The sequence below is a fragment of the Dermacentor albipictus genome, chromosome 2 (genome assembly GCF_038994185.2).
Source record: "Dermacentor albipictus isolate Rhodes 1998 colony chromosome 2, USDA_Dalb.pri_finalv2, whole genome shotgun sequence".
In the NCBI taxonomy this organism is placed as follows: Eukaryota; Metazoa; Arthropoda; class Arachnida; order Ixodida; family Ixodidae; genus Dermacentor; species Dermacentor albipictus.
In genome coordinates this window covers 21,664,868-21,679,283 of record NC_091822.1, presented here as the reverse complement: position 1 = coordinate 21,679,283, position 14,416 = coordinate 21,664,868, and the positions used below count along the sequence as shown (strand labels likewise).

Here is a 14,416-nt window from a genome sequence, read left to right as displayed (position 1 = left end):
TGCTACTCAGACTTGTCACTTGCCGCACAGCAAAAAAAGACAAAAAAAAGACCAACAAATCGGGGGCATAAGCAAGGCATGGAATGAGGAACCAATGCAAAGGGCAAGTGCTGATTACGGAACTATGCTGCATGAAGTGCACCATGCAATATGGCCCCTCGGCTCACTACCGCGCTCACCATCAGGCTGCTTGCTCCTAGGCTTTGGAGGCCACAGCCGCCCACTCTGTGCTGCATGGCACACCACTGGATTCACAAACAACTGCATGATAAATCATTTCACAACTGGCACCTGCGGTAGTTTATTGCCTCAGTCTTCTTTTTCAACAGCACAGAAATGTTCTTTTACTGAAAGTGCTGATAAATACACTTCATAAAATTGAGGTTGTAAAAGTGTGTTGTGGACCTCTGGAGGTCTTTGCACGAGAGAACCAGACGCGCACTTCTGGCTGTGAAGATTTGATGGAATATGGCAGCTGCTTCTATGGCATGCATTGGCTCCTGAAACGGAACAAAGGTGGTGGTGATGATTGCTCGGGTGTCCAATGATGAAGATCCACCATTCTTCCCCGGCGACAGATGGTGGTAATCTGCTAAAGGATATAACGCCTTGATGAGCCAGTTGATTACTGTACCACAGGGCAGGTGCAACGAGCAAGACCGGATTTTACCATCGCATCTACTGTTTCTCTCCTATATGCTGGCTGTAGTCCGCAGTTATCACAGGGTTTCTTTGTTGCCAATCAGCGCTACTTCAGATTTCTTCAAAAGCTCCTGTCCCCTGGCTTTATTGGCAGTAACGCAGCTCGCACTGGTATTCCTTTCTCCACCTCTTCTAGAACTTCTTTAAATATTTTTCTCATGTTTGCCACAGCTTTGTGAGTGAATCTTTTGTTGAAGCCCTAGGTTCCGGTGCAATGAATGATGGAAATCGTGTGAGGCATCTTCTTATTATGAAGCAGGCAGGTGACAGTGGATAAATCTCTTCAATGTCGTTGAAGACGCAGATCAATGGTCCTGAATCGATTACTGCTTCCACTTCTGGCAGGAGAGCAATATGCTCCACTTGACTAACTAGGCATCTAGTTGTTAACAATGTTTAAATTGCTAAAGAACAATCAATTTGGTTTCCACCCTGGAAGTTCCATGAATCTAGCTGTTCTATCTCTAAGTGACTACATAAAAAAATGTATTGATTCGGGAAACTTAGTCGGATCTGTATTTTTAGACTTCAGTAAAGCTTATGACATGGTTAACCATCAAGTACTGTTTAATAAACTTGACTCTTATGGTATAACCGGTCCTGTGCTAACATTCTTAAAAAATTACTTCCTTTACCGGCCATACACAGTACATGCATCAAATACTTTCTCAGTAACAAAATGTATTAACCGAGGTGTACCACAGGAATCAATTCTGTACCCTTTGCTTTTCCTTTTATATATTAATGATCTTGCGGATTCTCTTAACTCCACCAACTATGTTCATTGCATTTTATACGCAGATGACACAACCATATCTTCATCTGACTAATCTTTTGCTACTCTTACTTCTAAGTTAAATATTGCATTAAGTAACATTATAAAATGATGTAGCAACAATTACTTAGTTCTTAATCTTCTAAAAACTAAATTTATGTTATTCAAAAGGGCTCAAAGTGCCTTCTATTCCTGAAGTAAGGCTTGGAATTCATTCAGTTCCTGTTAGCACCGATGTCACCTTTCTTGGCAATCATCTTGACCGTAACCTTACATTTCGCTCTCACTTCCTACATCTCAAGCACAAGACTGCGTTTAGAATACGTGCATTAATCAAAGCTCGCCCTTTTTTTTCTCGTGAGGCTCTGCTAGCGTTCTGTTATGCATTCATTCATAGTCACATTAATTACGGCATTGGTTCATGGGGCAACACGTACGCTTGTCACTTATCATCAATTCAACATATCCAAAATCAGTCGATATGCATTCTCACTTCTAGCTCCATGCATTCCAATGTCTCTTTGTTACTTCGTGCATATAATATCTTGCCTATTAATAATTTGTTCCAGTTTAACATACTCGTCTTACTCCACAAGTTTTCACTTTCAGTTGACCTTTTGCAGAATAAAATATAACCAGATTTGCGGCTAACAACAATTTCTTGTTACCCATGGTACATACCAATTACGGCAAAAAAACCTCTTCCTTCGCTGCAGTTTCTCTTTGTAATGAATTACCATCAACTATAAAATCCTGTGCTTCTCTAGAAATCTTTAAAAGTCACCTTAAGCATCATTTCCTGCGATAACTTAGCTACGATCTGGCAGTGTACCTTTGACTTTTTCTCACATGTCATTTCTTGTATTTCATCCATGCTTTTGTCCGACCTTCTTTTATTACGTGCTTTTTCGTGTTTGATTGTAAATGACATGCCTAATGATGTATTTGATCTGTAGATCTTGTTTATAATAACGCTAATTTGCTCACTGTTGATATCACCATTAATGTTGTGATTAACCGAGGGTCCCACTACAGTTCTTTCACTTTGGGACCCTCATCTGTATATTTGTCATGTTGTAATCACTTCTTTTTTTGGAGCCAATAAATCTGAATCTGAGTCTAAATGGCGATGACTGGGCCATGTTTGTTGCAGCCATGTTTTCAACCAGCACCTACCGGGGTCGCACGGAGGCTTTGCGAGAACTGCACCAGCAGCGCAGCTTCAGCCCATTCAGTGAGTGTGTTGTTGATTTGCTCGACCAGTGAGGAGGAACTGACCACCATCTTGCACCGCACAGACTGGCTCACAGCGGACAGCGGCGTCTCGGTGAATGAGCTGTACCAGTGCTTTTACGAGGTACGTGACATTCCAGACCACAGTGTTGAGGCCACACAGCTTCATTTTCTACTGTCGACATAGGGCAGCCTCCCAGCAAAGTTTCGTCTTTGTAAACTGGGTACCACAGTCACATTTGTATCGCGAGATGCTCACAGAAAAAGAAAAAAAGAATGCGGCCAATATGTAGCACTCTCCTAAAGTGGCCAGGGTTGCCAAGCATCTGGTCTTTCCAGTGAATTTCCCGACACCAACATGACTTAGTTGACAGGCATATGGGTGTTGGATTTTTTCATACTACATAACAATTGGTAAACAACATTTCAGTTTTTACAGTGGCTGACACTGTTCTCGTTTTTGTTTGCTGTTGAATTGTCATAAGCACAAAAACAGTTTTCTTTTTTTAAAGTTCTGTTGTAGGTTCTAGCCATTGACAGTACCTCTGTCTCAGTGGCATAGCCAGAAATTTCGTTCGGGGGTGGGCTTATGTTGCAGCTTGGCATCCTCCTTAAGAGGAAGCTTTAGCTCGGGTGCTCCTATCTAAATGCATGTAGAAGGGGAATTCGTTTTTCTTGGCAACCACTGCACCAAATTTGACGAAGTTTGTTGCATTTAAAAGAAAAACTTGGGGAGGGGGGTTCTAGTGACTGCTGGTTTCAAATTTTTCATTTAGGTCGTCAATTTTTTTATAAAATTTGGCCAATATCGTACATTTTCAGAAAACGAAACTATCAAGTTTAAAACTCTAACTCAACAATGATAAATGATATCACAATTCTGTGAATTTCATCTAATAGCACATCTAGAGCCGACAAAATTGATGTGTTACACATGAATTAAGATTTGGTATTATGGAAACACGGCTTTTGCAGAACCCTTGTACACAACGTAACCAATTCATGTAAGATACAAATTGACATACCAAATTTGTCCGCTTTGACTGTTATAATAGATGCCATTGATAGAACCGCGATATCTGTTCTTGATGCAGAGCTGTTAGTTTGTAAATCTCGTGCTCCTATTTTTTTCGAACTTTCAAATTTTTCGACATATTTTAAACAAAATTCAGGCCCTAAATCAAAATTCCGCTTCCAACAGACACTACAATTTAACTTTCTGTCTCAAATGCAACAAATTTCATTAAAAGCGATCCAGAGGTTATCTCAGAAAAGCATTTCTGCATTTTACATGTATTTGAATAGGCCGCGTCGGAGTGGGACCCGAGCTAAAGATTCCTCTTAAACAATTTGTCGAGGGATCAAATACATGAATAATAATTGCATTGTCATTGCCAAATATGCTGCAAACAAATCCTTAGCATTGTGAAACATAGTTCCAGCGCACAATTGAACAAGGACAAGGAGAGAAAGACAACACGAACGCCGGACTTCAACTGAGTTTTATAAACTCAGTTGAAAACTCAGTTTATAAAACTCAGTTTATAAACTCAGTTTATAAAACTCGAAGTCCGGCGTTCGTGTTGTCTTTCTCTCCTCGTCCTTGTTCAATTGTGCGCTGGAACTATGTTTCACAATGCTAATCATAACCAACTAGCCCAGCTGTCCATACTAAACGAATTCTTGAATGCTATGCACTGTAAAAACAAGTAAAATGTATCATTCTTCATAAAAGAATTTACTCGTATGTGCCAAAAATTGTGTCCAAAATAACTGATATCAATGCTTCCATGTTTCTTGTCTATTTAATAAGTAAAGAAAATATCACACGAACTTTAGAACTATATCTGTTCAAAACCAGCAAAGCAGTGCATGCCGCTGATATGAAAAATGTAAAGGCATGAAATGAACAATTTGAGGACAAATATGTTAATAAAACTTTGTCATTCAAGAACCGTGTTTACACTCATTTACGTATGCAACGGCTAGTGCAAAATATCAATGTTGCTGGCATTTGTTCCAATGTATTACGCAGGAGCAGCTGTCACCGGTGGTGTATCGTGAGTAATTGTGCCGAAATTATAGTCGCAACAGAGAGCACGTATAAAAAGCAGGAGTTCTGCAAGATATACGAGGGCAAGTCAAATGAAAGTGAGCTAATGCGAATATATGACAAACAGGGTACTTTATTTAAATGTAGTCTCCATAAGCATTTAGACATTTGTTCCATTGACTAAGGAGTCGCGTGGTTCCGGTCTCATAAAATTCCCTGGGTTGCTGCTTCAAAAAGTCTGCAACTGACTCTTTCACGTCATCATCCGACATGAGTGTAGTTCCGTTGAGCTGTTATTTTTCTTTTTTGGGGGGGTTGCCCCAAAATGGTGGATGTCGCAAGGCGACAGGTCTGGGCCGTGTGGCGGATGTTGCAGCGTTTCCCACTTGAACGTTGCCACTTTTGTATCAGATACATCAGCGATGTGGGGACGGGCATTGTCGTGGAACAAGATGACCCCATTCGTCAATTTTCCACATCGTTTCTTCTTGATTGCAACACGCAGCCGTTCTGGCGTTTTACAGTGTCGGAAACAATTGATAGTCTCTCAAGATTAGCAAATTCTATCCGTAATTGTCCCTGACGATCGAAACAAAAACTCAGCAACACCTTTCCGGCAGAAATGATGTCCTTTGCTTTCTTTGGGCGTGGTGAATTCGAATGTTTCCACTGTAAGCTTTGCTGTCGTGTTTCAGGCTTTTAGTGATGGCACCATGGTCCGTCCCCGATCACAATTGCAGACAAGAAGTCGCCACCCTCATTGTGATAGCGGATCAGATCAGTCAAGGCAGCGCCAAACTTCTCCGTCTTCTGGCGATGGTTCAAAATCTTGGGCATCCGTTGCGCACACAAAAGCCGATGACAGAGATGTTCATGAATTATGGCGTGAACCGAATCGTGACTGATGTTCAGACGCTCTGCCAGTTCATCTATGCTTATCCTCCGTTCTTGTCTCATCACCTCATCAACTTTCGCAGTTTTGTTAAGGATGATTTCACGATGGCTTTAGTCCCATCTTGGATCATCTTTGCAACTTTCACATCCTCCTTTGAACCGTTTGCTCCAACGCTTCACAGTGGCTAATGAAATATGATGTTCAACGTACACGGCAGCCAAACTTCGAATAATTTTTTTTTACAAAATACCTTCAGCAGTCAAAAACTTCACGGCACCACGCTGTTCAACTTTTTTAGTTTCCAATATGTCACTCAACCATGTTCAGCCGAATCAATGAGAGCATGTATGAGAGTACCTTTATCCTCACACCTGCGCGTCACTTTTGTAAATGAGACATCCCTCTCTTCTATGCACATGCCTCGCAGATAATGAACCGAACCATTATTGCGCGGGGTGGCTAGGCTCACTTTCATTTGACATTAGAAAAGCGAAGATACAATGGGATATACAAATGCGAAGATGCAGCTTGATAAAGGGCAAAAAAATGTCACTGGAAACAAAGTTCACTGCACGTTTACACAATATCTTCCAAGATATTTAAATATACGTACAAGTCTCCAATAAATGTACCTATCTAAGAAAAAGTCACGATGTATAATGTGTCAAACGAAGCAAATAAACATGTTGCGCAATCACAGATTCACAGAATCCTAAATACCGCCCCCATTCCATCCACTCCCCCCGATGTATCGCGCCAATAGAAGATGACTAGCTTGCTCTCTGCTTTTCTCTATTGCACACACAAGACTGAGTCACCATCGCTCACCCATTCCAGTCCCCCCTTCCCGCATGCATTCACTCGCACATACAGCATGCGGCGCACGGTAATGATGTTATTGCCTTTGGATTTTATACGAAATATGAGGGCGACAGTGACGGCAGGAATGCGCTTGGAGTGTCTATCTAATTGCTATCGCAAGAATATAATAAAACTGTCCGGCAACTGAAGTGTCCCATGGCCCATTACTTTCCGCAAAGGAAGAAGGAACAAAATTGAACTTTCACCATGTAACAATTCGCTGCGCTGCAAGAATGTATTTTTTTCCTTCTGTGGGGCAGGGGCACTGAAATATAAAAAACCCCAAAGAAAATATGTTGGTCACAATTGAATGCCTACTTTGCGCACTTTATGTGGCTACCGAAGGAATATCGAAAAAAACGTGAGACGCTTAATCCACGGAGAACCATACGCATACTGCTCGGTATCCTACACCAGCGAGCCGAGACTTTCTGGAGAGGTTGCCCTCAAGCGAATGCGGCGCAATCCGTTGAGTCCCCACAGTCATGGCAGCGAGCGACCATTGTTCTTTTTCTTGTCTGCCAGCCAGAAAGCGTCTAAAACTTTGCTAGGTGAAAATCCACTTGGCCAGAGCAAACCGAACACGCAGCGAAGTGCGCCGTGAAGTGGTCAGGGCAACACGAGAAAAACGTATGCGCTCTGGCTGGCTCTGGCAGCCCGTGGGTAGGGTAGCGAAGATGCTCAATGTGTCCTCACGAATAAAAGTCAAAGTAGGAAAAGTAAATAAGAACGTAGTTACCTTGGCTGGCTTTAGTGTCTTAACATGGATGCTTTGGCATAGGTGGGAAAAAAAATGTGACATGACGGCACAAATGAACAACCACAATGTGTCGTCTCATCGGACCTCGCTACGTGCTTTGTCAACTGGCCTAATAGTGTGTTGATTTGGCTTGTCCCATTGTATGTTCAAATGCAAGACTTTAGAAAAGTCAATGCACCTTTGGCGTCAAATGTTTATAACAGCATTAGACCCACAAAGTTCCACGATTGAAAATCTAAAGCACTACTTTGGAAATGTCAATGCACCTTTCACATCAAAAGTTTATGAGATTTATACCCATAAAGTTTCGAAATTGATATCCATGCGCTCCGTAGATTCCACGGCCTCCGCAAGATGCCGCGGTGAGCCCGTTTGTCATCAAAACGCCATTGAAACTTTGTGCTCAGATGGCGCTGCTTGCGTGATGTGACTCCCGGTGCATGGGCGTGGCCACGAAATCCAGCCCGAGTTTGCAATTTTCGCAGTGAAATGTCTTTTTGAGCATGAAAAAGACATTCTAGACAAAATCCAGAAGGATTTCCGGAGCTGGGGGTTGCTTTGGCTGGCGGTGCATGGACAGCTACGCCCCTGCTCTGTCTGTATTGTTAGCGGTGTTAGCCAGGAAATTACTAACAGTGTTGCCAACTAGAAATAAAAAAACGCAAGTCGAGAACCCAAAAAGCTCTAAAACCCATGATATGAGCTCCCAAAGTCCACTATAACCACACTAAATGCTGACAACAATCCACTCATGTTCAACACTTTTTTTTTTGTGGTATCTACATAAAACACCGTTGAAAAACAGTTGCAACGGGCAGAAAAGATTCTTTCTTTCTTTTCCTAATATAAAAATATAAATTTTCAATATTAATAATCACTTTGTTGTGCTACTGCGAAGTGCGGAAACATGTTGCAAAACGAAACTTTAAAAGAAAGATGCTTCTCTGAACTACAATTACTAGCCAGAAAACAGGTTGAACTACCGTGTAGTAAATAAAATTGAAGGAAAATGTCCTCTGTTTCATCTTGGTATGGATGCTCATCCTCTGCATTTGCTGGCATGGCTGGGCTGGTGCCATGGCTGACCCCATAAACCTTATTCTAGCCAATGTTGCGAACAACGTGCTCGGGCAGCATGTAAGGGAAGCAGCATTTGCCACTCCTGTAGAGACCAGCCCATACAGTAAGGGTGGCAGAAATGCAAAGCACACTGTTTGTGCATCATGATTTTATTCCCCTCTTGCTTCCAAATGGGCATGTCCCGGACGAGGGAAGCACCGATTATTCTAGAAAAATTCAACTTTTTGTACCGCCAAAAAAAATTTACCATTACAAGAAAACCGAAGAAAAAAAAAACTGCTGCCCACAAGAGAATAAATTTTCTCGCTAAGCTGCACAGAAAAAGCACAAAGTTCAGCGGGAAAACCACTAATTTGGCAACGTTGATTACTACACCTTTCTTGTTGCAAATTGTGGCATGGTAGACAGATATTTTTTAACTTTGTTGCACAAATTTCTTGAAGCATCAGAAACCTCTGTATGAAAGCTTCTATGAGATTCTTGATGACCATGGCAAGCCCTGTAACTGTTCTCCAGCTAGTCTCATTCAACACCCATTGAAAACCACTCATTCCCCATGCCTGCGAGGACACTGCGACTAAGGTGCCAAGCATGGCTTGATACTACTGGATTGTGTACAGCCTAAGTAGTCCAGGCTGCCCTAGGCAAGCTTTTAGAGCTGCTCTCTTAAAGGGGCCCTTGTCCCGCATGATAGTTTCTTCCTTTCTTTCTTTATTGATTTATTTAAGACAACGAACAGATTGTCTTAGGGGACATGGCTAAAGGCAAACATTTGCCTGACTAGTCCGTGCCATCCGTACATTGGTAGCAAAATGGCAGTGGCAGGATTTCAGGAGAGCACACATGAAATTAAAGTAGTACGCATTTTCCATCGCTTGAGTACACAATTCGCGTAAGAAAAAAGGTCTAAGTTTATACAGTTTTCTAATCATTGGAAGCATAACAACAACAGGGAAAAAAAAACGTACGAAATTTTCCATACCTGTAGCTGAAGGTTAAAGTTTACACAGTTTTCTAAAACAACAACAACAAGAAAAAAAACTCACAAAAAAACATGTGCGACATAACGTAGTTAAGGTAAACGTAGTTAGGGCGCGAAGCTGTGGACACCCCAGCCAAGTCATGTGCAGCACACGGGGCGTCGCTTCTCGACTAGGACAACATGTACTGGCAGCATCTTGGAGCTGGACACTGGCAACTTTTTCTGTACTGCCTGTAATCAACCAAGCACAGCAAGCTGAAGTGCGTGAAAACAGCTTGTGAGAATGATGCAGTTCTAGAACACGATGATATTAATTTGCTCCCACAGTTTTTATTGAGGTACTCAGACCTTCTTATGATAAAGTAATGGATGTAAAGATAAAGTGATCGTAATTCCTCTTGAAATTTCTATAGTGGTCTATGCTTCTAAAGTGTCACTGTAGTTAAGCAAAAGTTTTCCTTTATATGGATATAACAAACCTGTTGTTATTCAAAATTACCCCACCCTGTCCATCGCCACATTGGACAGGGTGGGTGAGAGAACCCAACCCTGTTGAGTTCCTCTGCCAGAAAATTTTATGACGTTGCGAAATTACCAATAACAACATTCAAAGCGACCTTGGATTCTTGAAGACCTTTTTTGAAGGAAAGGAAAGGCCGTGTAATAAACAGGTAAATTTTTTTAGAAAAATGCCATGGCTTTGACAATGCTTCTGCGCACCAAGGATTGCATCGATCTTCATGCAAACCTCTTCAAATCAGGGCACTGGGAACAAGAGTCCGCACTTTTTGGCACGATTATTCGGTCCTTGTCAAACGTGAAGTAGCGCAATATTGTAATAGTTCACTTTCGAACAGATGCAAGACTGCATCAGTTGAAACATTTGTAATATACTCAACGTGCTAGGTGACGACGTTTCTGTCATAGACGGCTTTTATTACTGGCGCGGAGACACATTGTCACGTGGATTTTTTTTCATAATTTCGCAGGATTTTGCTTGTTTTCCTTTGCTTTTTGTTTTTGTCTGTAAAAAGGGACCACACAAGACCTAAGTTGCTATATACTATGCTGTTATCGGTCATTTCTCGATGTATTCCACAACCTTTGCATTGGTACCTCATTGTTAACTCCTTAAGGTTAAATGTTACTTACTTGTTCACAATAAAAACAAAAACTCAACTAGAATTAACAGTAGCCTATCAATGTATAGCGGGCACTGTTCACAGAAAGCCCTTGCTTATTTTTTTTCTTGGCCACATTTAGTTGGCACACCCAGTAAGCAAGTTAAGGTGAGGGTTTATGAGAAACCCGTACAAGTTGCCTTTGTGGCTTCATGCTACAGTCAGGTGGATAAGTTTTTCTTGTCATGAATTTTGTTCGCCTAGCAGGCTTCCGCAGAACTGTTCTGCCACGACTTAATAGCAGTGGCGTAGCCAGAAATTTTGTTCGGGGGGGGGCTACGCCACTGGCCCCATATATATATATATATATATATATATATATATATATATATATATATATATATATATATATATATATATATATATATATATGGGGCCAGTGGCGTAGCCAGAAATTTTGTTCGAGGAAGCTTTAGCTTGGGTGCTCCTATTTAAATACATGTAGAAGGGGAATTCGTTTTTCCCTGCACCGACTTCACCCAATTTGAGGAGGTTTGTTGCATTTAAAAGAAAAAGTTTAATTCTAGTGACTACTGGTTTCGAATTTTTCATTTAGGTGGCCAATTCTTTATTAAAAATTGGCCAAATCGAAAATTTTCAGAAAACGAAACTATCAAGTTTAAAACTCTGTGACTCAACAATGAAAAATGATATCACAATTCTGTGAATTGCATCTAATAGTACATCTACAGCGGACAAAATGGATATGTTACACATTAATCTCAAAAAAATTTAGTATTGTGGAAATACGGCTTGTGCAGAACCCTTGTACACAATGTAACCAATTCACGTAAGATACAAATTGCCATAGCAAACTTGTCCGCTTTGACTGTTATAATAGATGCCATTTACAGAACCACAATGTCTGTTCTTCATGCATAGCTATTAGTTTGTAAACATCGTGCTTCTATTTTTTCAAACTTTCGAATTTTTCAAAATATTTTAAACAAAATTCAGGCCCTAAATCCAAGTTGTGTTTCCAACAGAACTAGGATTTAGCTTTCTCTCTCAAATGCAACGAATTTCAACAAAAGCGATTAGCAGGATTATCTAAGAAAAGCGTTTCTGCGTTTTACAAGTATTTGAAGAGGCCGCGTCGTATTGGGCCCGAGCTAAAGCTTCCTCTTAAACAATTTGTCAAGGGGTCAAATCGATGAATAATAACTGCATTGTCGTTGCCAAAGATGCTGCAAACGAATTCTTGAACGCTACGCACACTCAAAACAATAAAATATGTATTTTTTCATAAAAGAATATACTCGTATGTGCCAAAAATTTTGCCCATAATAATTGATATCAATGCTTCCATATTTTTGTCTATTTAAGTAAAGAAAATATCACACGAACTTTAGAACTATATCAATTCGAAACCAGGAAAGCAGTGCATGCCACTGATATGAAAAATTAAAATGCAATGAACTGAACAAGTTGAGGACAAATATGTTAACGAAACTTTGTCATTTAAGAACCGTGCTTACATTCTTGTATATATGCAATGGCCAGTGAAAAATCTCAATGACGCTGTAATTCGTTTTAAGGTATTACGCAGGAGCAGCAGTCACCGGTTGTGTATCGTGAGTAATGGCACCGAAATCATAGTCCCAACAGAGGGCACGTATAAAAAGCAGGAATTCTGTAAGATATACGAGGGCAAGTCAAATGAATGTGAGCCAACAACGGGGTACTTTATTTAAAAGTGGTCTTCATGAGAATTTAGACATTTGTCCCATTGACTAACGAGTCGCGTGATTCCCGTCTTATAAAACTCCTTGGGTTGCTGCTTCAAAAAGTCTGTATCTGGTTCCCTTGAGCTCTTTTTTCGGTTGCCCCAAAATGTAGAAGTCGCAAGGTGACAGGTCTTAGCTGTTTGGCGGATGCTGCAGCGTTTTTCACTTGAACTTTGCCAGTTTTGTATTAACCACATAAGAGACGTGGGGACAGGCATTGTCGTGGAACAAGATGACCCCATTCGTCAATTTTCCACGTTTTTCGTTCTTGATTGCGACACACTGCCGTTCTGGCGTTTCACAATATCAGAAACAATTGATAGCCTCTCAAGATTTAGCAAATTCTATCAGTAATGGACCCTGACGACCGAAAAAAAGGTCAACAACACCTTTCCAGCGGAAGTGATGGCCTTTGCGTTCTTTGGGCGTGGTAAATTCGAATGTTTCCACTGTAAGCTTTGCCGTCGTGTTTCAGGCTCGTAGTAGTGGCACCAAGGTTCGTCCCCGATCACAAATGCAAACAAGAAGTCGTCATCCTCATTGTGATACCCGATCAGATGAGTCAAGGCAGCGCGAAACTTCTCCGTCTTCTCGCGATGGATCAAAATCATGGGGATCCATTGCGCACCAAAGAGCCGATAACCGAGAAGCTCATGAATTATGGCATGAACCGAACCGTGACTGATGTTCAGGTGGTCTGCCAGTTCATCGATGCTAATCCTCCGTTCTTGTTTCATCAGCTCATAAACCTTTGAAATTGTGTGGGGGGTGATTGCACGATGGTTTTGGCTCGGTCTTGGAATGTCTTTACAACGTCCTTTAAACCGTTTGCTCCAACGCTTCACAGTGGTCAATGAAATGCCGTTTTCAACGTAAACGGCAGCCATACGGCGATTAATTTCTGTTTTGGAAACACCTTTAGCTGTCAAAAACTTCGCGACACCGAGCTGTTCAACTTTTGAAGTGTTTATTATGTGACGCAACCATATTCGACCCAGTGTATGAGAACATTAAAGAACAGTTATCTTCACACCTGCGTGTAACTTTTGTAAATGAGACATGCCTTTCTCCTACGCGCATGCCTCGCAGATAATGAACCGAACCATTATTGCGCGGTTAGGGTAGGCGCACTTTCATTTGACTCGCCCTCGTACATGAGAAATGCAGATACAATGGGATATACAAATGCGAAAATACGGCTTGATAAAGGACAAAAAAGTGTCACTGGAAACAAAGTTCACTGCATGTATACACAAAACCTCGCAACAAGATATTTAAGTATACGTATAAGTCTCCAATGAGTCTATGTATGTAAGAAAAAGTAACTGTATGTAATGCGTCAAACAAGGCAAATAAACATGTTGCACAATCCTAGATTCACAGAATCCTAGATTCCGCCCCCATTCCATCCACTCCCCCCGATGTATTGCGCGCGACGGAAGGTGGCGCGCTTGCTCCCCGCTTTTCTCCTTTGCGCACACAAGACTGAGCCACCATCGTCGGCTCACCCATTCCACCTCCCCTCCTACGCTTTCACTCGCACATACTGCATGCAGCGCGTGGTCACGATTTTATCGCCCTTGGACTTTATACGAAACATGAGGGTGACGGCGACGGCAGGAATGCGCCTGGAGTGTCCATATAATTGCTTTCGCAGTAATATAATAAACGTATCCGGAAACTGAAGCGTGCCGTCGCCCATTACTTTCCGAAAAAGAAGTATCAAAATCGAACTTTCACCATGCGACAATTCGCTGCGCAGCAACAATGTATTTTTTTTATGTGGGGTGGAGGCACCGAAATGAAAAAAAGAACGCATAAGAAACTATGTTGGCCAGAATCGAATGCCTACATCGGGCACCTAATGCGGCTACGGAATTAATACCGAAGAAAACATGAGACGATTGGCCCACTGAGAACCATACGCATACTGCTCAGTATCCTACACCGGCAAAACAAGACTTTCCGGAAAGGTTCCGCTCAAGGAACGCGGTGCAATCCTTCGAGTCCCCACAGTGATGGCGGCGAGTGACCATTGTTTTTTTTTTCTCGTCTGCTAGCCCGAAAGCTTCCAAAACTCTGTCAGGTGAAAATTCATTCGGCCAGAGCAAACCGAACGCCCACCGAAGTGCACCGCGCGGTGGTCGGGGCCATACGAAAAAAACAT

At 41.7% G+C, this 14,416-nt stretch overlaps 1 protein-coding gene across 4 annotated transcripts in view; it reads left to right on the top strand.

The window, feature by feature from the left end:
* Window positions 1-14,416, top strand: part of LOC135897947 (general transcription factor 3C polypeptide 3-like) — a 291,263-nt gene that overhangs the window by 202,896 nt on the left and 73,951 nt on the right. For all 4 annotated transcript variants that reach the window (XM_065426657.2, XM_065426656.1, XM_065426655.2 and 1 more), the window contains 2 exons: window positions 2,631-2,711; window positions 2,776-2,834. In XM_065426657.2, the coding sequence (XP_065282729.1) occupies window positions 2,631-2,711; window positions 2,776-2,834 (140 nt within the window). The remainder of the gene's footprint in view (window positions 1-2,630; window positions 2,712-2,775; window positions 2,835-14,416) is intronic.